We start from the raw sequence: 22,785 nt of genomic DNA, 5'->3' as shown, positions 1-22,785 counted from the left end.
CATTTTCGTTCACCCAAGCCTGGGTCTGTTGACCATGAGAACGTATTGTAAGGTCTGTCTCTTTCCTCAGGCTTTTGCCTGTTTGCGGGGTGATTATGGCAAGATCTGAGGTTTCGCATTGGGGCAGCAGTCTTCACTGTTAATATTGCTCTGCATGTTGTGTATACACATAGTTTATACAGTTCCCATAGCCTATATTGATGGGGGCTTTTATCAACTGAAAAATGCATACAAATAAGGTTATGGAGAAATAGGCCTCAGAATTGGTGAGGGAGAAGTTGTTCCTGGATATACTGGTGCTGCAGGTGAGTCTGAGTCTCTTCTCTAGAGCACAGGTGGTTGATTCAGCGTGGGAGCAACTAAATCCCATCACTACATCATAGGTGTCTGAATTCCAGTGTATCCAAGAAGCTTATTGAAACTAGACAGATAATGTTCATAGTCTTTTTTTCTTTTCTTTTTCAAAATTTCTTTATTTCTTTATTTTGACAATCACAGAGAAGAAGCAGCATAGTTTAAAAATGAAAGGGTCTGATTTCCCCTGAGTTTTTTACTCTTTTTTGAATACTGTCATGGTAGACTGAGTAATTTGTGCCGTTCCTGTGTATTTCAAAAAAAAATCGAAGTCCTCTGGCCGTCCTCTGCACAGAAAGCTGAGATGGTTTTTAAGTCGTGTGTTACAACAATTGTGGGGGGTTTTCCATGTCCCGTGCACACTTTCACTTTTGAGCTCCTTCCAACCCAGATTTCAGGGAAGGTTGAAGGGAAGCCAGAAACTACAGAAGTGCATATTTTTCATTTATTTGTTTTTAAGCTACACAGACCTATTAAGCAGGTGGAGAATCCCTATACAGAACAACCCTGAAGTGAGTGAAGCTAAAGATCAGCAGGGGAAGGAGTGGGTATTGCTAGATAGTGTTTGTTTCTGTTTGCAAAGCAGCCCATACACAGTTAAGATCTGGAGGCTCAAGTGAGGAAAACCTTACATTTTTCTGGAGTGCAGAGCAGTAAGAAAAGAGATCCATATACCCAACAGCAACGCTCTAAACCTTCAGCATGTTCAAAAACCTCAGATGCTGGAACTGATTTGAGACGGCTGAGAGGTGGGAAAGTATTGTGGTAACTGACATGCAAATGAGCAGAGCTCACATTAAAGCTATGTATTGTCCATCTGCCAAGCCATTCATTGCTCCCAACCTGGGACAGATTAGAAGCACTGACCTAGTGTGGAAGATTGTTATTCCTTTCCCAATCCCCCAAAGCAATTCACTCTCCTACCCTGAGTCAGATTAAAACCAATGATCTAGAAGTAAATGACTGTGTCCCAGTTCCCCTGATTAATCCAGTCTCCTGACCTGGGCTGGATTGAAACTGCTGACCTAGAGATGAAGGACTGTATCCTGTTTTCTAGCCCCCACAAGCTATCCGGCCCTCTTTCCAGAATGAAGGCCAGATTGGATTAAATGGGAAAGGCTTCCTATTCCCCGAGCCATCTGTCTAGTGGTTACAATTCATTCAGAAATATTTCATTCAGATATTTTTAATACAGAACATATTGAAATGAGCTTTGTGAATTCAAGTGTACGCATAGAACAGTTGTGACCATTCTTGAATGCAAATTACGAAGTAAGCTTATGGAGATCTTGAGGGAGCCTCAGCTGGTGTGACACATACTTTCAGAGAGCCAGAATAAGATGTAAATGACACCAGCTTAGATTGTCTGTGGATTCCCTTAGACTCATCTCTGAATTTGGCCCTGCTTCACAAAGACTTGTTGTGAAAAAAGATCTGTACCTTTTGAAATGACAGCGCTTCAAGTGCTGCAATCCTCCTTGTTCTTGGCATAGCTGTGGTCAATGTCTCTGGAGCTTCTACTTTCTGCTTATTCCTCCTTTTCCAAGTAACACTCTGCCATTACATAGAGCACCATACAAAGATGTCACAGTGCTTTAACCCACATGGATTAATTCGGTCTCCTACGAAATGTGGAACAAACAGGATGGGGATGATGGTTAAACCAACAACCTCTTTGTAACTGGATACCATGTCTTCTCCCCCTGTGCCTTAACATGGTTTACTTAACCTTGTAAGCGCCTCAAGACAGGCACTATGTTGTCCATCTGCAAAGCACCTGGCATGCCTAGGGTACTGTATAAACAATAATAACAATAATGTGTCTGTCCCAGGAGGTATGTAAATATCAGACTCTTCATTTTCCAGATGGGAGAACAGAACAAAGAAGTGATGTGACTTTGCCACACTGTCAAAGCCAGGAATAGAACACAGGAGTCCTAACACGTAGCCCCCATGTCTAACTGCTAGACAATACCACCTCACTTTGTTGACATTCTGTCTCTTTTATGATTCCTTGGCAGAAGCAGCAGCACCAACAACCTGGAGATTGACGATGAACCTCCTTGTGGGGAAGATGTCGATTACAATACTGACAGCTGCTCTGACCAGGAAGGGGACTTCTCTGAGCTAGACGAAGAGATCCGGGAGATCTCCCTGAGGGCAGAAGGAGAGGTGGAAGAGGAGGGGGCCAGCGAGGGACAGACATGCAGTTCCAGCGTTCTTGGAGGGTTTTACATTTCCAGCCACCAAACAGCCAATAGCAAAGCTCTCCCGCTACCATCAGCGTCACTCGGCGTGTTTGCTGGGTTTGAAAGCAGCCCTGTGTAAACAGAGCTTTGACTTACCGAGCAATAAGCAAATGGGTCACTGCTCCTCTTTACCCATTTGCCGACTTCAGCTTTGTTCCCAGATGTGTTGCCCCAGTTCTGCATGGAAAACTGACTTCATATTTATGGAAAATAGAGAGAGAGAGAGAGGTTCCCTACCCTGTGCATACAGGGAGGGGTGAGCAGTCACTTGTCCATATGGTGCAATGTGAAGACTTAGGGCATTCTTATACATTGTCACCAGTGCAATCACTTTCTCTAATTTAGTTGTCTGTGGCTTCATGCAGATTGTCATGATGGTTGGTCTTTTGAGTGCCTAAGGTATGGGAGAAGAGTCCTTCACCCCAATTCCTTCCCTTACTGTCGTGACTTAGAAAATCTCAGAAGATCTTTTTCTGAAGATTTTTGGCCAGAGTTGAGATATTTGTTTCATTTTTTTGCTCTGAGGTTTTGCTGCATGTATCTGAATTCTAGGGGCCTGATCCAAAGATTACCATTGACGTTAATGGGCTTTGGATCAGGTTCTGTGTGCTTAACAACTAGCCACATTCCAACGTACCTGGAGAATCCACCACCACCACCTACAGTAGTAACCAATCCAACCAATAATTAGAATGGAGCAGATTCTCATCTGGTATAAATCAGTGTTTCTCCATTGACTTCAGTGGAGGGATGCCCATATACACCAGATATACACCAGAGGGATGGTGAAATATGTGCAGTGGCCCAATAACTGCTTCATTATATACCATTCTATTGATCCACTTCCTCCCCAGACACTCAGGAAAGAAGATGAGCTTTGAAGCATGCCTGGATGGTTCCCAAACAGAGAGTTGCCTGAGGTTCTTTCATTGTATTTTCTCAAGTATGCATCCTGAGGATCGTCCACGCTTATGGAAACACCATATGCACATGTGTTCTGGCACACTAGGCCAAATGCTGCTCTCAGGCACACTGGAATAAATGGATCAGTGAAGTCAATCAAATGACTGCAGATTTACACCAATGGACCATAGGCACCAATTTCTTCTGGTGCTGGTGGGTGCTCGACCCAGCTCTGCCCCCGGCCCTGCCCTGACTCCACCTCTGCCCTGTCCCTCCCTCCCCCATTCCAACCCCTTCTCCAAAGTCCCTGCCCCAACTCCGTCCCCTCCTTCCCCTATTTGACTCCTTCCCCAAATCCCCGACCCGGCACCGTCTCTTCCCTGTCTCCTCCCTGAGTGCACCACGTTTCCACTCCTCCACCCTCCCTCCCAGCACTTGCTATAGCTGTTTGGCGGCAGCAAGCACTGGGAGAGAGGGAGGAATGGAGATACGGCATGCTCGGGGAGGAGGCGGAGGAGGAGGCAAGGCGGGGGGTGGGGCGTGGAGCTTGGCTGCTGATGCGTGCAGAGCACAAGAGATCCACTTCCTGGACACTATGGTGCTAATAAGCGATGGTCACATAAACACCACCCTATACCGGAAACCTACTGACCGCTATTCCTACCTACATGCCTCCAGCTTTCATCCAGATCACACCACACAATCCATTGTCTACAGCCAAGCTCTTCGATACAACCGTATTTGCTCCAACCCCTCAGACAGAGACAAACACCTACAAGATCTCTATCAAGCGTTCTTACAACTACAATACCCACCTGCTGAAGTGAAGAAACAGATTGACAGAGCCAGAAGAGTACTCAGAAGTTACCTACTAGAGGACAGGCCCAACAAAGAAAATAACAGAATGCCACTAGCCATCACCTTCAGCCCCCAACTAAAACCTCTCCAACGCATCATCAAGGATCTACAACCTATCCTGAAGGACGACCCATCACTCTCACAGATCTTGGGAGACAGCCCAGTCCTTGCTTACAGACAGCCCCCCAACCTGAAGCAAATACTCACCAGCAACCACACACCACACAACAGAACCACTAACCCAGGAATCTATCTTTGCAACAAAGCCTGTTGCCAACTGTGTCCACATATCTATTCAGGGAACACCACCATAAGGCCTAATCACATCAGCCACACTATCAGAGGCTCGTTCACTTGCACATCTACCAATGTGATATATGCCATCATGTGCCAGCAATGCCCCTCTGCCATGTACATTGGTCAAACTGGACAGTCTCTAGGTAAAAGAATAAATGGATACAAATCAGACATCAAGAATTATAACATTCAAAAACCAGTCGGAGGACACTTCAATCTCTTTGGTCACTCGATTACAGACCTAAAAGTTGCAATTCTTCAACAAAAAAACTTCAAGAACAGACTCCAACGAGAGACTGCTGAATTGGAATTAATTTGCAAACTGGATACAATTAATTTAGGCTTGAATAAAGACTGGGAGTGGATGGGTCATTACACAAAGTAAAACTATTTCCCCATGTTTATTCCTCCGACCCTCCCCCCCACTGTTCCTCAGAGGTTCATGTCAACTGCTGGAAATGGCCCACCTTGATTATCACTACAAGAGCTCCCCCCCCCCCAGCTCTCCTGCTGGTAATAGCTCACCTTACCTGATCACTCTCCTTACAGTCTGTATGGTAACACCCATTGTTTCATGTTCTCTGTGTATATAAATCTCCCCGCTGTATTTTGCATTGAATGCATCCGATGAAGTGAGCTGTAGCTCACAAAAGCTTATGCTCAAATAAATTTGTTAGTCTCTAATGCCACAAGTCCTCCTTTTCTTTTCTAGTTAATATTCAGTACTTTTCTTAGGGTAAGGACTCCCCTGGTGGGACACTATAATGGAACCTTCCAGAAGGAGGCAAATGTCTCTCCTCTTCAGCCTGGCCAGGATCCCTAGCATTTTATCAAGGGGAACAGTGTGGTACGCATCAGTGGTGGCAACACTTGACAGCTGCCTTAGCCAGGTTGCAATTCCAGTGGTCATTGTCTATTATTATTTATAGAGCTGTCAATTAATCACAGTTAATGCAAGTGATTAACTGAAAACAAATTAACTGGATTAAAAATAGTTGTGATTGTTTGTGTTATGGTAATGCCGAGGAGCCCTGGTCATTGACCAGGACTGCACTGTGCTAGGCGCTATACAAACATACCACACCAAGACGGTCCATGTTCCAGGGAGATTACAGTCCGACTCACTGTTAGAGCGGATCAGAAAATGAAAATCTGGTTTCCTGAAAAAAAGAGCGAATAGTTTTCATTTTGAATGGTTCAAACCTGACCCATTTTTTAAAAAAAAAAGTGATATTTTTTTAATTCAGGTTTTTTTAATGAAAACTGTCATGGAGATGGCTATTGATACCAAAAAACAAATGGTCATCAGGAAACAGAAAACATCTGTAACCATTTCATGAAAAAAAACAAAAAATCCCATTAAAAATGAATTCTGGCAAGAAAAATTGTTCTAAAAATTGTGATCAGTTGTACTCACTCTGTGTGTCTTTGTAGACCTTATGCAGACGCCTAACAAATTTGGAGTCCTCAAGGAGGCCAGGGGATTCTGCCTGATGGCTAATTGGCGAAGAAATGATAATAGGACAGATGGGCTGGAGTCAGACCTTGTGCATTGCTGAATTCCATCTCTGGGTCAAAATGGTCTCTTTCAGTCCCAAGAACAGGAAATAGCTCAGTTCTCTTAGTATTGCCTGCGAAGGCAGAAGCTTATTTTGTAGAGATTCCTCATTTATTATAGAAGAAGTTAGGAAAAAACACGACATGGCCCTGACTCTGCGATCCTAACTCTTTGCTACACATTAGAATTCACTGTTCACCTCTGTGCCCGGGGCTTTGCAGAGACAAGGATTGCCATTTCTTTCTGTGTCACGGAAACATTTAATATATAATAAAGTAATAATAAAAAAAGGAAAAATCGGTAACAGTACAAGAGTACCACAGGCAACAGATGTGCAGCTCCTGCTCTCTCTAATGTTTCTCAGGTCACATTCAGCGCAGTAAATTCTGCAAAATGTAAGGTACGGGATACAAGGTGGGATTAATGAATTAATTATTATTATATTATTTAGTATAACTAACTGTCAGGCAGCTTCAGTCAGTGGCAGCCAAATAGATGCCAAAGAGTCTCAGACTTTGCTAATGGAATCTTCCCCCTTTATAAAAATGTAATACAGGAAAATTAACCACTATAAAACCATCCAAGGATAAGAGCAATATTTAGAACTTCTCCAGCATCTTTCATTCAAAGATTTCCAAGCTTTAAGAGCCCTTCATGAATTAAGCCTCACAATACCCTTTGGGAGGTAGCTAAGCACTGTGATGAACTCAGTGGAGTTCATCTGCATTCCTCCCTCCAGTGGCTTAGATGTGTGTCACAGGCTCTACACTGCTGATGGAGATTCTCCTTAAGTTCAAATGGCACAAGCCTGTGCTGGTCCAAGAGGCTCTGAGTCCTATCCCTGCTATCTCTGTGAAGTTCCAAATGGCCGCATGGTATGTAGCAGAATAATTGCCAATGGATCCTGTGTTGCCAGTGATTTTTTCTTTTTTTGGTATCACTTCCGGATGGCTAAAAGCACCACCTGGAACCATATTTGATATGTTGCCTGCAAAGAAACTTCCCAGTGTGGGCTGAGGCTATTTCACAGTACGTTGCTGAATGACTTTCTGCCATATGACCTGGACCTGGACCTGCTCAATGGGAGCTTACTGTTTGGATTGAAGTCAGAAACACAGCTCCTTCCTATCCTGCTGAGGTTCCAGTATCCAGGTTTCTAAAGTTTCAGCCCCACACAACAGCTCTGCAAGTCTCAATCTGTCGTTCTAATTCAGCTCAAAAGACAGGCTGCCTGGGTTTTCAGAAGATGAGCTTCTTAGACAGCGCTAATTCATTAGGCATGATGTCTGCTATCACTGTACAGATGTCCTGTTCTGCTTGCTTCAGCATGCGGCTTGTTGCACATAATACTGATTTTTGATAAAAGGATGGCTCACAAGAATGGACACAAAGGAAGTAAAACATGTGTTCACACTATAATAGGATGTATAACATTGCTTCAAAGCTTATTAATAAGAAAGATATGAGTATAGTTAACCTCAAAATCCAATGTTCATATGCATGACAAAGCATGCACTTTGTAGCACACACAGTGTGCCAGGCACGCACTGCAGTACAAACGCACAGTACAACCCATGCTACAGGATGTTCAGGAAAGCTACAACACAACTCCACAATACAATACAAACATGCCACAGTACAACACCCAACATGACACCCACCCTCCCCCCACACACACAAACATGCTATCAGTATATATTTCATCATGGACACATATCACATCGCATACACACACTCTTTCTGCAACGCAGAATATGTACCACCGCACTGCAATGTACTGAGGCATCAGGACTTGTCAGTTGTGTGGGTTTCCAATGTAAGGGAGAAATCCTTCTGCATCACAACATCTTCAGCATTCTTGATAATCTGACATTATTAATTTTGTGAAATAAACACTATGGGCCGAATCATTCCTGAAACAACTCTATTAAAATCAGTTGAGTTACACCAAGGATGAATTCATCTCTGTGGGCAAAATTCTGCCCTCAGTTACACTCATGCATTCTGTACCCATGCCATTGACTCCAGTGGACTTGCCCAGAGGTAAAACGAGGCAGAATATGGCCCCACACACAGGTATAGGGCCAGATAGCTAGAAGCAGCCCATAGGTGCTGGAACTAGGGGTGCTGCAGCATCCCCTTGCTTGAAGTGGTTTCTATTATATACAGGGTTTACATTTTAGTTCAATGGCTGTCAGCACCTCCACTAAAAAAATTGTTCCAGCACCCCTAAAGCAGCCTCATTCTGTGCTCAGCATTATTCAGAGGCCCATAGTAGGGGAGGCAGTTTTGCAGTGCATTTGATGTCACTTCAATGTCTGACTATCGGAGTGCACCAGCAAAGCTGGCAGTGAGTTGTCTCAAGTATATCAGTTGCACCTGGAACATTGTGGGCACAAAAACAAAAGCTGGGCTGGGGCTTCTTTAAAACTCCTTCCCGCGTGCCGCGCAAATGAGGAATTGTTAATACGTGGTTAGACGTCGGTAGCAGACGATGAGCAGAAAACGAGACGAGAATAAAGCACAAGAGTGTGTGGCATTTTGTTGGCAGGAAGTGATGTCAGAAGGCATGGCAAGTTGGTCCTGTGACTAATCAGCAGGGAATGGCTCCTGAAATCCTCCCACAAAAAATCACTGCTCTTTCTGCTCTTTTTCCCGCTCCTGCACAGCTCCAATTTTTGACTTTCACAGGAGGCTGTCACTCCTTCCCTCAGCCAGCCTCTAGAGGTCAGGAGAGGGCCTCCATTGCAGCTCAGCCGGCGCACTCCCTGTTATTAACATTCTCCCTGAGTCATGGTAATTAAGCGGTACTAGGCTCCACACAGAGGAACGGAAATGCATTGACTTTAATAAAACAGAGTGTAAAACAACTTTAGATTAACTCCAGCCTTGTTTATTCTCGTGCACTTGTGATTCTGCTGCAGTATTTCCCCAATGAATGGGACCGTTGTCCGCAGCGCTGAGTGGCGTCACCTTACTTTAGCCCAGGGAGCACTGTCTGAAGGGCCTTGTCTCACTGTGGCTGGCTATTACCAAGAAATTTAAAGCAATGAGTAAAGAAAGGAAGGGGAGGAAAGTCTCCCAGCCCCTCGAGGTTTTCATTCCTCAAGAGTCAGCAAAGCTGTCAGATAGAGATGCAAACCAAATATTTCCATTACAGCCAGAAGAGAGGGAGAACTGGAGGTGAGCAGATAGCCCCATTAATACGCTCGTTTGTGCCCCTGCCAAGAGTGTATTAACGTCTTCTACTGACTTTCTTTGTCTCGCAGCCACTTTCAACGGCTCCCCCCGCCCCGACACGACGCAGTCAGAAGATGCAGCGTTGAGCAGCTCTCACACTGGGTCCTCTGTTTCCTCAGCCTCCCCTTTCTCCACAATGAATTTTGAACTTCTGCAACAATCCTGTTGACGCCCTGCCAGAGCCTGGGGAATTAAAATAAAATAAAATGAATAAAAAGCACCTCTGAAGTCAGGGCTAAAAATAAATAATTAAACAATAAAAAGAAAAAGAATCAAGTCAGCAAGCTAAAGGAGGAAACAAAATCTAATTAGTTTTATCTGCAGTTTGTTATTGGGCTGTCGGGCTGCTTTGTCCCCTGCTTTTAAAGCACTCTGGAAAATAACAATTATAATAAGAAAAAAAAATGGCAGCGTGTTATTTATGAAGTGAGCGAGCAAGAAGCAGAGCAGCGAGAGGGAGAAGACAGCAGTTCCTGGCCCCCACTGCCTTCTCACAGCTGGTACAGGATACAGACACAGAGATTCTGGGCTCTATTTCTTGTTCTCTCTGTCCTTGAGCAAGGCCCTTCCCTCCTCCGATGCAGAAAGAGGACGGCCGGCCTGTGGTTAGGGTGCTAGCTTGGGACTTGGGAGGTCCAGGTCCTAGTCCTACTCCCTTGGGTAACTCACTGAAGCTCTCTGTGCCTCAGTTCTTCATCTGTAAAATGGGGATAATAGTACTGCACAGGGGTGCAAATTATTTTGTGTTGCGAGCCTCGAAGGCTTTGAGATCCTTGGATGAAAGGTGCTAGAAAAGGGCAAAATACTGGTGGTTGTGAAGTAGCATGGCTGTTGCTTCTAAATGGATATGAGCCAGTTGCCAGTTTAACAGCACATATTGATGGTGTTCAGTGATCGTAAGGATTTGGTTCTTTTAAACAGCAAAGGGTAATTTTTAAAGGCTCCCTCCCAGGCTGTTATCTATCAGCTAGGCCTCTCCTGAGGCCCAATTCTACGCCACTCAAGCCAATAGATGTTTAAAGCTGCTTTGAGTGAAAGCAGAGTCAGACCCCTGATGTTCAAACTCCTGGCTTTGGCGGTGATCTTCCAGACAAACAGTTACCGCACTGAGCATACTCACCTAGTGCTCAGAATCAGGGATTGCGGCGTGCAGTGGAGCCAGTCTCTTGGCAACCCAACAAGGGCAGCTGTCCTGCAGCAGGCTACCTGATTGCCTGCATCACCTGATTAGTCAGGAAGGGCAGCTGGCTGGCTTTTAGCCCAGCAGCACCATCCTTCTAGCTGCTCAGTGCATTTCTGCATGCAGCTGTGATCTCCTCTGTTCCTGCTGCTCCTCTCCTGCTCCAGCCCTGCTCCTAGTCCTGTTTGTGCCTTGTTCCTCAACCTTGTTCCTGCTCAGTTCTGGCTACCTCAACTTGCTCCTGGCTCCTGTTTCCTCACCCAGACTCTGGTTCTGACCCTGGCTATCACTTCCTTGTTCTGGCTCCGACTCCTGGTTCCTGACTCCAGTTGTGGCCCTAGGATTGGATCCACTTCCCAGCATCTGCTTTGATTGAGAGGCCTGATTCCTGCTCCGACCACAGCTTGGTCTCTACCACAGGGAGAGGGTTACATGTGATTGTGCTGCAGTTTGGTTAATGTTTCTAAGGGATTATCTTTCTGACTGTTGTTTTTGAAAGGCTTTATGGAAAAAAGTGAGTTTTCACAAGGGAATGAATGCATAATGGACTGCATGGAAAAAGGTGCAAAGACTCGTGTGAAGAGAAGGAAGTCGAGTTGGCTGGCAGGGAGCAGCAGCCCAGAACATTGTGGCCACTTGTGCTGAGCACCTGGACAGCTAAATTTGGATGGAAAATGGGGATAGGTTGGGCAGAAATGTTTGACTTTTTATTGAGAAACCAAACCAGTTTGGGGGTGGGTGGGAAAAACTACTCAAAGCTCCACATTTATTGGATTTCAGCCAAACATATTCAATGTGAGATTTTTCAGTTTACCAATAAAAAAATCAAACATTGTTTTAGGAACTCAGACACTATCTGCAAAACCTTTTGCTTTTCAAACTCCCGCTTTTCTGTCCAAAAAACATGCTTTGACTGAAAATTTTCATCCAGCCCCATTTGGAGCTCTACAAATGGACCTCACAGTGCTCTCTGCTATTTCAGTCCTAGACCTCCAGGAAGCTATGCCAATGCATCTCAGTCCTGATCTACCATGGATCCTGTTATTTCCAGTCAAGGCTTCACATCCATGGATTTCCCAATAGACCTCAATCCTGACCTCTAACATCACTGTCTGCTATTCCAGTCTTGTACTTCTCCAGAGCACAGCCTGCCAAACATATTAAATTGACTGGTGATTTTTGGGCGGTGGACAAATATCTCTCCTGGGACTAGGATGAGATCACCAAATGCATTTCCACTGGACGCTGGAGCCAGGTTTGAAGCCAGCAACCTCTAAGAGGTGAGAGTGCACCTAAGCCACAATGCCAGCTGGCCTGCCTGCTCTCAGATGCAAGAGCCGCTTTGTACTTCCTGGCTTTACTGATGTGGAGAGAACATTTTCAACCGTCTAAGCCTTGTAACCTTGTATCTCTGGCACACGAGCTGCAGCAGCAAGCTGCCGAACATAATAACAAGGGGAAGAGATCAAATTAAATCAGAATTTGAATATTAGGGTTCTCAGCGCAAGGGGCTTTAGCGACATTGTTTCCAGAGTTGGTTGAAACATATTTGAAAAAAAATGGATTCAACACATTTGTTTGCATCTATGGCCGAACAAAGTATTTGCCAGTAAATTTTATTCATGGTTCGACCAGCTCTAGTTCTTCTTCTAATGCGTGTGACTAAAGAACGTTAGCTAGATCCTGCACTTACACACCAGATGTAGAGGATCCGATCCCAGGCATCTAGCAAGTAACTTACCTTCCAAAGGCTATTTCAATCAGCTTTACTCCAGAGTCACTGAGAGCAGAATTTGAACCATGACATTTAGAATGATTCATCTTTCACCTCATGAAATAGGAGGAGAGAAGGGGGGGAAACAGATAGAAAGTTATTTTTTTCCTCCTGACAAACATTTGTGTTCAAAATCTCAGTTGTCATGGGGCAGTAACCAGTAGCCCAGTTGAGGGGCACTACAAATGTTGCCTAGCAACACCATGCCATTCAAGGGAAGGCTGTCAAAGGCCTCTGAGGATCTAAGACAGTGAGAGAGAGACAGTGTCACACCAGGAAACTCACGCCTGTCTGGCCCAGTTACAAGTGACACAGCACACATCTCAGTAATTGTCGTTGATTCTGGCCAACAAAGTTCTTTGTGATGAATAGGAGAATAGCTGCAGCTCATAAATGGTGATGTGTCACCCTCCTGCCCCCGTAAGTACAAAGACACTCTGGAGCTATTCATATCCTGAAGGTCACTGACTCCTACTCGAAATTAGCTGGCAATGGGCAAACCTTAAATGGCTCAAAGGTGCTGTTCAGATAAACACCAGGGGCCAGGAAGGAATTTACTGTCATGTGCAGCCCTGCACAGTTTCCTAGCTGCCTTATTCTGAAGTATCAAGTCTTGTCACTGCTGGAGGTGAGATACTAGGAATACATGGACCAACAAATTGACATGGCAGAATAAAACCTACATTCCTGTTAGACCGTCATGTTTTGCCAGATTATTTTCTAGCCCTCCTCCTAGAGGACAATAAAATCACTAGAACGTGATCTCACTCTGTGCACAAAGTACAACGGGCACTTCAGACCAAGAGAGTCACTAGAGTCTGGGGACTTCAGCATCAAGAGATCATAAATAAGTTCTCTGGGCAATAAGTGAGCCTGGGTTTGGGAGACCAGAGAACATGTTGTGCAAAGCCAGGAAAACTTCTCATGATGGAGTCTGCGGTCCTGGCAATGATCAGGCCAAAAGTGGGGTTTGAACCCAGGAACTTCCATGCTAAAAGCATGAACCTTGAGAGCTTGAGTTAAAGAAGCATCATCATTAACTTGTAGCTTTAGTAAAATTTTGGGGGACCATGTCTAATACCGTCTGCTATAGGGAGTCCTGCAGAAATAGATTCTGTGTAAAAGAAACATGAGGTGAAGTCCTGTGTGCAAAGAAAATCACATTGATCAGCTTTGCAGTTACTAACGTAGACAAACTTGACTTTCACACCAAAGCCCAACCATTTACACAGTGTGCTCTTCCGCAACACCAAACCCACCCGTCTCCTGGGAGTGAGCTCAATGGAACTGCACTACCACTATTCTTCGGTGTTTTCTGTCAGAGCCTTGAAGTTGCGTGCTAGCCATAAGCTGTGTAAGTCCTAAATCACAGGAACTAAGATAGACGGAATTGTATATGGCTGCTTTGGTAGCTGTTTCCTGGATCATACCTCTCAAGCGTTCCTTGTTTTGAAAGCTGTCTCTCCATTTGTTCCCAAAGTTACTTCTGTTCTACAGAAATGTGGTGTCCCTTCACTTTCATTGCTGAAAATTTGTCCCCTCACAATTGCAGTCTCAGGTGGCTGAGGTCATAGAAAAAGTTATTTGTGAACCCCACCCCCAGTTAGTGCATGTTACAGGGACTCCCAGTGCTGTCCAGTCCACTGAGGATATGTGTCTGGAACTGCCCCCTAAGAAGGCATCTGAAGCTGTAACATTTTTTTAGCTCTGAAGGGTCCCAGTTCAGTCCCAAGTGTGTTGGCCAAAATGGTGGCAGTTACATTTGCACTAAAGGAAGGATTCTCACAGTACCTGAAGTTTCCTGCATGAATAACACTTCTGTATCCTTCACTTGGAGTCTTTCTCACACTCTGCATCCTACACCTGGGCCACAGGAGGTGCAGAGGTTAATCCTGGGTCCTGTCTGTTTCCAGCACCCCGTTTGAGTGTACACAAAGCCGTGATGGAAACGTTGCTGAGTCACTGGACGTGGAACTGCCTTGAAAAATCTGTATAACATTCCTTCTTATGTCTACAAATAAATACATTCCCTCTTTGTTCTTCCTTTTATGTAAATAAGCCAATGTGTTTCATTAATAATTCTCATATTGTTCCTTTATTTTTTTAATTGAGGCTTTGCTTTTGTAAACTCTTTTCCCTCCTTTCACTGTCTCGGTCTCTTTACGCTAATTGAAACAATTAAACTGCGTTTCCTGAGGGAGGTTTCTTTACTGTGACGTGCGGGGCCCCATTCTGCTCTTGCTCAGTCAGGTTTTATGCTGCTTTCATGCCACACATCTCACTGGAGTTACTCCTGACTTACACCAGATTGAGACGGCACAACTGGGCCACGTTCCTCCCTTCTCCTCTTTTTTGTCCCCTTTTCTCCACATCTCTTTGCTTTACAGGAGCTGCCCTGTCCTCAAAGAGAAACACCGTCCACAAAGACGAACTGCCAGGGAGACCGTCAGGCTGGCCTCCCAGTCAATCAACCTTCTTCTGGGTCTTAGGGTGAGGGATTCACAATCCATCCCCTTCTATCCCCTGACAGCTGGTGGGTGTCTGACATCACTGCAGTGACGATGATTGAGAACTCAGTGTCAGTGCCTTCAGAGGAAGGAAGGAGGTGAGGGAGGAAATTAGAGGCAGGACTCTAATACACCTTTCATGGAGCCACAGTGGGCCCAAAACTACACATCCAGCCTTTGGCCCTGATATGAATGGGAAGACCCATTTAAACAGGCCAACGATGGACCACCCATTCCTCACAGATGAACAGTCATACTACCCTTCCCTCTTCCCTTTGTACCAGTAGGTGCCTGATTGCAACTTTCACCTCCCCCACACCCTGTCTGGCCTCACTGCACCTCACACACACATGCCAAGCACTCGCTGACTGCCCCTCTTGACTCACCCCACTCCCCAGTGCTAGCTCAGTGCCCCTCTCATGACTACTCCTCACTGCTAACTGATTATTCATCAGGCGCCCCCTACGTCTGCCTGACTGGCCAACATTAGCATTCTGCAGGCTAGACACGTAGAGGCAATGTGATGCACTGCCTGGGCCCAGCAGAGATTGGGATTTCGGTTGCAGCTGTATGGCCGAATCCCATGTCTTCCTACTGATCCCCAGTAACATTACTCCAGGTGCGCCTTCTCTCTCAATGTGTCTTTCTTGCATTACACAGGAAGGAGGAAGCCAACAAGACCTAAGAAAATGTCACTTTTTTCTCATAGCAAGCTGGGATGACATCTCAGTGCAGAAGAGTTCATAATAGGGCCTATTCATGTCCTCTGGAGTGATAATACCATTTCATAAAATAATTGCCTTTGATTAAAATGTAAGGACATCATCTTTTTGTTGTTGTTAATGAGGGCTGCAGGCTATGGGCCTTTCATGTCTTTCCTTTTGACTTGTCTGCTTTTTTCCAATCCCCCTCCCAATTATCTGCCCTTTCCAGCTGCGAGCAAAATTTGCTAATTTCCGTGTGCATGCAAAACCTGCCTGGCGCACACCAGGCAGCCTGGTGACCTCTGAATGGGGATCCAGTCTTGAGAGCAAGCAGGCACAGAGTCCCTCTCACTAGCTGTCCCAGTCCTCCACCTTGCCAGCCCACACTGCTACACAACTCACAGCCAAAGTGCTAGGCACAGAGATTTGATGACATGAACAAACATATAGTAGTGTCTAACTAAGGCCATCCAAACCCATTTCAGTGGCGAACCCAAACCAGATCGCTGTAGGTTAATGGGATTCTCTGTTTCACCTCACCTCATTCTATATAGCTTTCTATAGTTCAACTTTTGCAAAGGCTTGAGGTTAATTTTCCTCTTCCAGCCTATATTAATCTAGTAGCAGCTGGGGCAAAATGGAGGCTCTTAAAGGGACCTCAGGTACTTCCTCCAGTATTAAACTGCATAGCTGATTGCTGTGCTGGATAAGCCTAGCAATGAGATAAGGAGTATTACTATCTATTATCTGTGTAGTGCACTGATATCTGCACTGAACACGTAGCTAAGGAATTTCATCTGTTGAGCTCAAAAAGCTTTGTAAAGGCAGGTGAGCATTGTTATCCACAAAAGATGCAGAGGCCTAAAATAGTTGAGTGACTTGAGCAAGTTCATACAACAAATCAACAGCAGAGCTAGGGTGAGACCCAAGCTCTCCTGACTGACAGCCCAGGATCTCGTCCACTGGACCACACTGCCCTTCTTATACTAGGCTTTTCACAAAAGGTGTCATAGCCCCATGTACCATGAGGTGGTTGACCTCTCTGTTACCAGAGTCCTTATAGCCCACTCCAACGTGGGCAGTTAACGGTCCTCGTTGAGAAGATGTACTTTTTCCAGTCCTTACATCTCTAGTTATTTCTGATGTATGTGCAGACACAGCTTCCATTCATCCCCCTCCGCCCCACCCTTTCCTAGTTGGGAATGCCTCTCAAAAGTCATCTGTGCAAGGCTCTATCTCACCATTAGGTGGAGTGAGACAGCAGTCTAGATAGGAGCAGTTAGTTAGCTAAGGTGCTGTAATTTAAATTCCTCAAACGTTATATTGGAAGGCCAGTTAAAATATGCAAGATGAAAAACCTGAGGGCTAATAGCATTGCCATAAGTGTTTTGCATTTTGGGATATTCCAGCCTCTTCCAAAGTGGCTTTTATCTGTCAAAGGAGATTTTCCTCTTGCTCTGTGCTGATTTACAAGACAATTTTATGATACCCAATCTCCTAAGCAGTGTAATTTGCTGGAGAGCGCACAGGTTGGGCTTGCGGTGTATTGGACACTGGAACGTTGAGATCACTTATTCCAGCTGTACCAGGGACCTTCTGCATAATGCTGTTCTCACTCCTGGAGAGGGGCAATGAGCTTCCCACAGAGAAGAATATTTTTCTCCTAAACATCATTTTAACACTCCTATTCCTGGGGCTGGAACACCCTGGTTCTATTTTTCACACTAAAAGAAACTCAGAGACTAATTGGGAGAACTGTTCTTAAAGAGATTGAAATGAATCCTCCAGCCTTAGATCTTCTAGTGTTTCAAGCAAGAAGTGCCAAAGGTTGCTTAGAGATATGTCCCCCTAGTTCAGCTGGTAATATTCTGGTCTCTAGAGCTGAAGGCTGAGGAGCCCAGTACAGGAACTGAGCCCATCAGGCCAAATCTGGGCCCCTCCACAGGGATGCTCTAATTGTGTGTCTGCAATCCCCAGTCTAGTAGTAGGTGACAAGGACTTTTGCAAATGGAATGACTACAGTCCATCCTCCTCCGCTGGCATCTGTGGCTATGACCCCTATGGAGACTGGCAAGAGACAAGAAGGCCTGGTGGTGGATTATGGTGAAGCTAAGCCCAACAGAGCTGTTGTTTTATTTTAAGGGCTCTCTCAATCTGCCTTGGGTTGGGTAGCTCAGTTTCAAAATGAGAATAAACTACAAGAGGAGACTAGGGCAGTGACCATCTTTTTGCTCTGTGTTTTTACAGCACCTAGCACAATGGGCTCCAGGTACATGAGGGAAGCTCCTACGTACAACCACAATACAAATAACAAATAATAAAATGGGCAGCTAGATTGCACACATCCAGTGAACAATAGGAGTTACAGGGTATGGTGCTCCAGGTGGCCCTAAGTGCAACCAGAAATTACTAACCCAGCATGCGATTCTTACACAGCTGGGGGGGAGACTTGAACTCAGAACTGACTGGGCCATATATTTAATTCAAACAAGTATGTGATCTGACCCTGGGTATTGCACTTTAGGCCTCTTCACCCCTCACTGAAAACAATAGTTCGCTGTTTGGTGCCACCAGCAATGCCACAGTGTGTCCTGTATCAGCGACACCCTGGCTCTCCTCCTACTCTCCAGGCCTCTCTGCCTTCTGGATGTTTCTTTGGGAACTACAGTCCAACCCATAATCTTGTCTGTCAGAAACCAGCCTGTGATGCACATGAAGCTCTGGTTGCCATGGGGACATCGAATGGGTCTGGTGCTAGCAGGGCCACCTCTTGCAAATGCTGGGCACCACTAGTAAGTACTAGAGGCAAGATCAAGCTGCAAAATTCACATCCAGATTTTTAAAATCCGAAAATTCAGGGTTGTTGGGATCTGGGGGGGCTGGGTCAAATCCATGAAATTAGCAGGAGAAAGGGGAAGAACAGGTACACAGTCCAGAAGGAAAGATGTGCTTGAAAGCTTAAAGGGCGAGTACACGGCACTGGGGGGAAAAGAATAGTTAAAAATCCTGATGAAGATTACAAAGGTTCCCAGGGGAACCCCAGAAAGCTGGTTAAACTGAGTGCTCAGCTAGTTTGTGCTATTAGAGTGGCTCAAAGTAGCAGACTGTAGGGAAGAATTGGGAACGTTGGCTCCTCACACAGCTCTGCCAATGCACCTCGAACCTAATGTACAGCATCTCCTTGTACTCTGCACCCAGCTGTGCTAATGCACCTCACTTCTGCCCGGCAGGCTCTCTTTGTACCCCTATCCCACCTCAGCTCTGCCCATGCACCTGAGTTATGGCTTCCTTCCCTGCTTTTCCATTTGTTTGGGGCTCTCCTGAGTAGGGTGCCAATTAAATGGGGTTAATTGTGTAGTGTTTCTGTGACATTAGCAAATCAACTGGAGCCTTCAGTAAGACCGCTTGATAAGGGCACCTCACTGCCACTGGTACATGCACCTGACACAGATTTGCCTTTAAATCCTCTTCTAATAGCATTCAGAGTAGCAGCCGTGTTAGTCTGTATTCGCAAAAAGAAAAGGAGGACTTGTGGCACCTTAGAGACTAACCAATTGTTACCAGGGCAGGGTTTTTAAAAAGGTTTGTCCAGGTAGCTTTGGCTGTAGTGCTGAGGGTGGGGGGAAGACAGCTGTTGCAGCCCTGATTGCAGATGGGTTGAAGCTGCTGTCAAGCTGTCTGATTGATGTCACAATCTGATTGGCTCCCAGGAGCGGAGGGTCTCCCAAAGGAGAGGTCAAAAGGGAAGCCCAGAGGCTAAAAGGGGGACATCTTACAGCAAGGAGCTTCAGGTAGAGTTAATGCTCTTAGGGGCAAGAAACAGGGATGGTAGTTATAATAAAATAGAGTTTAGATGAATAGCTTGTAACAGGGTTAGCACTGGCTCTGAGACATGTCAAAGTTTTGATGAAGAGTACTAGGACAATAGAAATGGATTAGGAATGCAAAGGATGATGTTAGAAAAGCAAATGTCTCTGCTGTCTCTTAGAAATCATTGCTTCCTCCCCAGCTAGTTTGCACCCTACATCCCCCCCAGCTTTTTCAGCCAGGCTTACTGCTCCTATGCAGCCAGAGGGTTTTAGTTTAAGTTCCAAATACTCATAATAAATTCCATCCAGTGCTTCCATAGGGAGAGTGGGAATAATGCTACCTTACATCTGCACAGCAGGATCCCACACCTCTTTAGGCTGTTTGTGCTGAAGATGGGTCACTTCCCTGTGACTGAAATGCAGTCCACTCTAGGGTGAAATAGGGCAGCTGTCCTGCTCTAGCAACGCTGTGATGAATCACTTTCCCAGCTGAAGCTATTGGGTGAAATTTATGTAGTAAAAGAAATCCCATTATCCGCAGTGGATTTGAGTAAGGAGGCTCGAGTTAAACATCTAGTCAACGACAATAGGTCTAGCAGCACTGTATCCCCTAACACCATATGGGAACACTGGGCTCTGTATTGATTCAGAGGGAAGAGCCCCAGCTATTGAATTCATATCACCACTGCTAGCAGTCCCTGGGTTTTTTTTCTGGAAGGTCTCCCAGCTGGGTGCTAGTCTGTGGTAGCTGATAAGCCATTAAACATTGTGGTAGTGAATGTTCCCCGTATTTCACCCAATGCTTCTATTCGGTGCTGGGTACGTCATTGTTTGTTGCCCAGTGTGGGAAGGGGAGGAGTTTAATGGCTCCTCAGGAGTCTCCTGTCCCTTCAGTGCTGTTGATGAGTCTGAGAAGTGCATTGGCAGGATGGGTGCAGAAGAGAGGTCTCTGTTGCCTAAACTTGCCTCATTATCATGGATTATCTCATGCTAGTTTGTAAATGGAAAAGCCACCCAGCCTCTGCATGGCAGGGGTGGCATAGAGCATTAACCAAGGATCTTTGAGGAATTACTTGTTACTAGAAGTTAACAATCTATTAAGCAGCGGCCCCATGTGGAAGCCCAAACTGGCTCAGACATGTTATTGCTGTTCAGAACTGTATTTAACAGCCCATTTTATTTAGGGGCTTGTCCTCCTGGGGAGCATTGGAGAAGGCAATAGCTGGCTTTGGATCTGAGGTTAAATGCTATAGTGTTGGAAGTGCCCATAGGAGGCCTTAATCCTGTCTTGTGGCCCCTTTTGTGCCAGTTTATCTAGCGCAAAGAGGCAATAGGGCAAGGATGAATTGGGTCCACTATAATGAGTCCCCCTCTTGGGAGGTGGGGAACTGGGAGGGCTAGGAGATGCCATCCATCCACTAACTGACAGAACCCCTGGGTCTTTCCTGCAGGCCATAACTCTGACTTTTACATGATGTTTAAAGAAGCACCAATGTGCTTTGGGTTGGATGTTCTATCAGGAGATTAATAGAATTCTCTCTTCCGTCTTCCCTTTGATCATCACTTTAAGTTTCCTGTGACAGTGGTGGTGGTATCTCCCTTCACTATTGACCTTTGGGCTGTGCATAATGGAGGCCTCAATCTGGTAGTGCAGGCATCTTCCCCCAAAACGCCTTTCAAATGCAAGGGGAAATTCAAAGCACTCCCAGATATTAAGAATCACCTGGCCCTACCAAGAGTAGGGGTATTACCCCAGTTATCCTGGCCAAAATCCAGGTAATTAAACTCTCCTGAGCCACATTCTCCCTTCAGTCTCAACTGGATACAGCAATCTCCTTCACTTTCTATCTCAAACTCTCTCTCTCTCTCTAAAATAATCTGTCTCGGGCATTTGTAGAGCTCCCATTACTCATCTATGCTCAATCCAGTCTCCTGCCTCCCCTGGCCAAAGCCTACAGTGCTGTACATGGCTGGGTGTTGGGTCAGACTTGCTCTAAATGTCCTTTATGTTGGGTTGTCTACCTCTTCCATTGGGCGACAGAGCTTAATCATCTCACGGGCAGGGGGATTTTTTCCCTGCTATTTAGCTTAGTTTTTGTGTTCATTTTCTTGACTCCATCCCATTGCTCCTAGTTCCACCACCTGGTAGAGCTCTCTGCACAGTCCCTCTGCCTCCTTGGTGTGTATGCCCTTCAAATATTCATAGACATTTATTATTATTCCCTTAGTCATCTCTCCGCCAAGCTAGACATATTTAGTCCTTTTAATGTTTCCTCACGAGTCAGTCCCTCCAGCGCCTGTAATTCATTTCTCCTTGATCTTCTTTGAATTCTCTCCAATTTCTCTCCAATTTGCTTAATTTGCTTCTCATTCTGTGTATTTAAGACACACATGCGCCCATGTGCATGCACACACTAACTAGGGGAGGAAAACTTCCTGAAAAGCACCTGGCTACAGACTGAAGGGAACATGTGGGTGGGTGGTGGTACCATAGGGCTCTCCGTGCAGGCTGTAGCTGGGCACCATCAAGGCATCAGTACAATCCTGTGCCACCTCCTCACTCAGCCCTCCCCCAAAAATCTCAAAAAGGAAAAACAGCAGCGAATGTTTTGTCTCTTTCTGTGCGCTTGTACAGCTCACCCCCTTAGCGAGGCAGATTCCTCTTATCCAAGTGCCACCAGTTTTGCCTCTCCTTCAGTATCTCTCTCTGCTTGTCTCCCTCTCGGGCTGAGGGTTTTATATCTGAGCAATGCTGTTCTAGTGGTTTGTAACAGCAGAGGTTCTTTGTTAGCATGAAGGGGGCGGGGAGTGAATGACCGTGCAAGTGAGTGAGGAGGATCTGGGTTGTGAGGCAGAGGGTTACAATTCTCTGGCTCTTCACTGAGCTGAGTCTCTGTCCTGAAACTTATTGTCTTTAAACACTAGAACAGATGATATCAAAGGGCCAATGAGAAAGCAGCCACCCATACTTCATCCCCTGAAGGCTTTTCCCCTTTGGTCCTAGGTTGTCTCTGCTACCTCCAGGGCTGTGTAAGCAGTGCATACTGATGGGGACCTTTCTAGGATCCCTGCTGGACCCATTTCCCTGAAGTCTCCCCACCCAGGAAATTCTTTAGCTAGTACCTCAATAATCAAGTCTACATCTCAGTGGGATGGGCTGGAGATGTTGTGAACCTTCCTTGTCTAGAGCAGAACTCAGTGGTGGTATTTAGCTGATACCTCTGACACTACATGGGGTGAGCATAATATTAAGGGATGGAAACGAGGGAACTCTCACTGCTCCCACTCTAACAGAGGCCAACCCCTCTACTGTTGTCCCTGAAAGTATAACGTCACAATATAATGTTCCCCT

At 45.6% G+C, this 22,785-nt stretch overlaps 1 protein-coding gene across 1 annotated transcript in view; it reads left to right on the top strand.

Moving 5' to 3' along the window:
• The window catches only part of AGBL1 (AGBL carboxypeptidase 1), a 377,284-nt gene extending 374,601 nt beyond the window's left edge, over positions 1–2,683 (top strand). Inside the window, exon 25 of the mRNA XM_084641264.1 lies at positions 2,376–2,683. Coding sequence (XP_084497390.1) covers positions 2,376–2,682 — 307 coding nt within the window. The 3' untranslated portion in view covers position 2,683. The remainder of the gene's footprint in view (positions 1–2,375) is intronic.
• The last annotated feature ends 20,102 nt before the right edge of the window (positions 2,684–22,785 follow it).

This window comes from Lepidochelys olivacea (genome assembly GCF_965140295.1).
Source record: "Lepidochelys olivacea isolate rLepOli2 genome assembly, chromosome: 10".
In the NCBI taxonomy this organism is placed as follows: Eukaryota; Metazoa; Chordata; order Testudines; family Cheloniidae; genus Lepidochelys; species Lepidochelys olivacea.
Note: the sequence above shows the minus strand (reverse complement) of the source record. Positions and strands in the feature narration are given on the sequence as shown.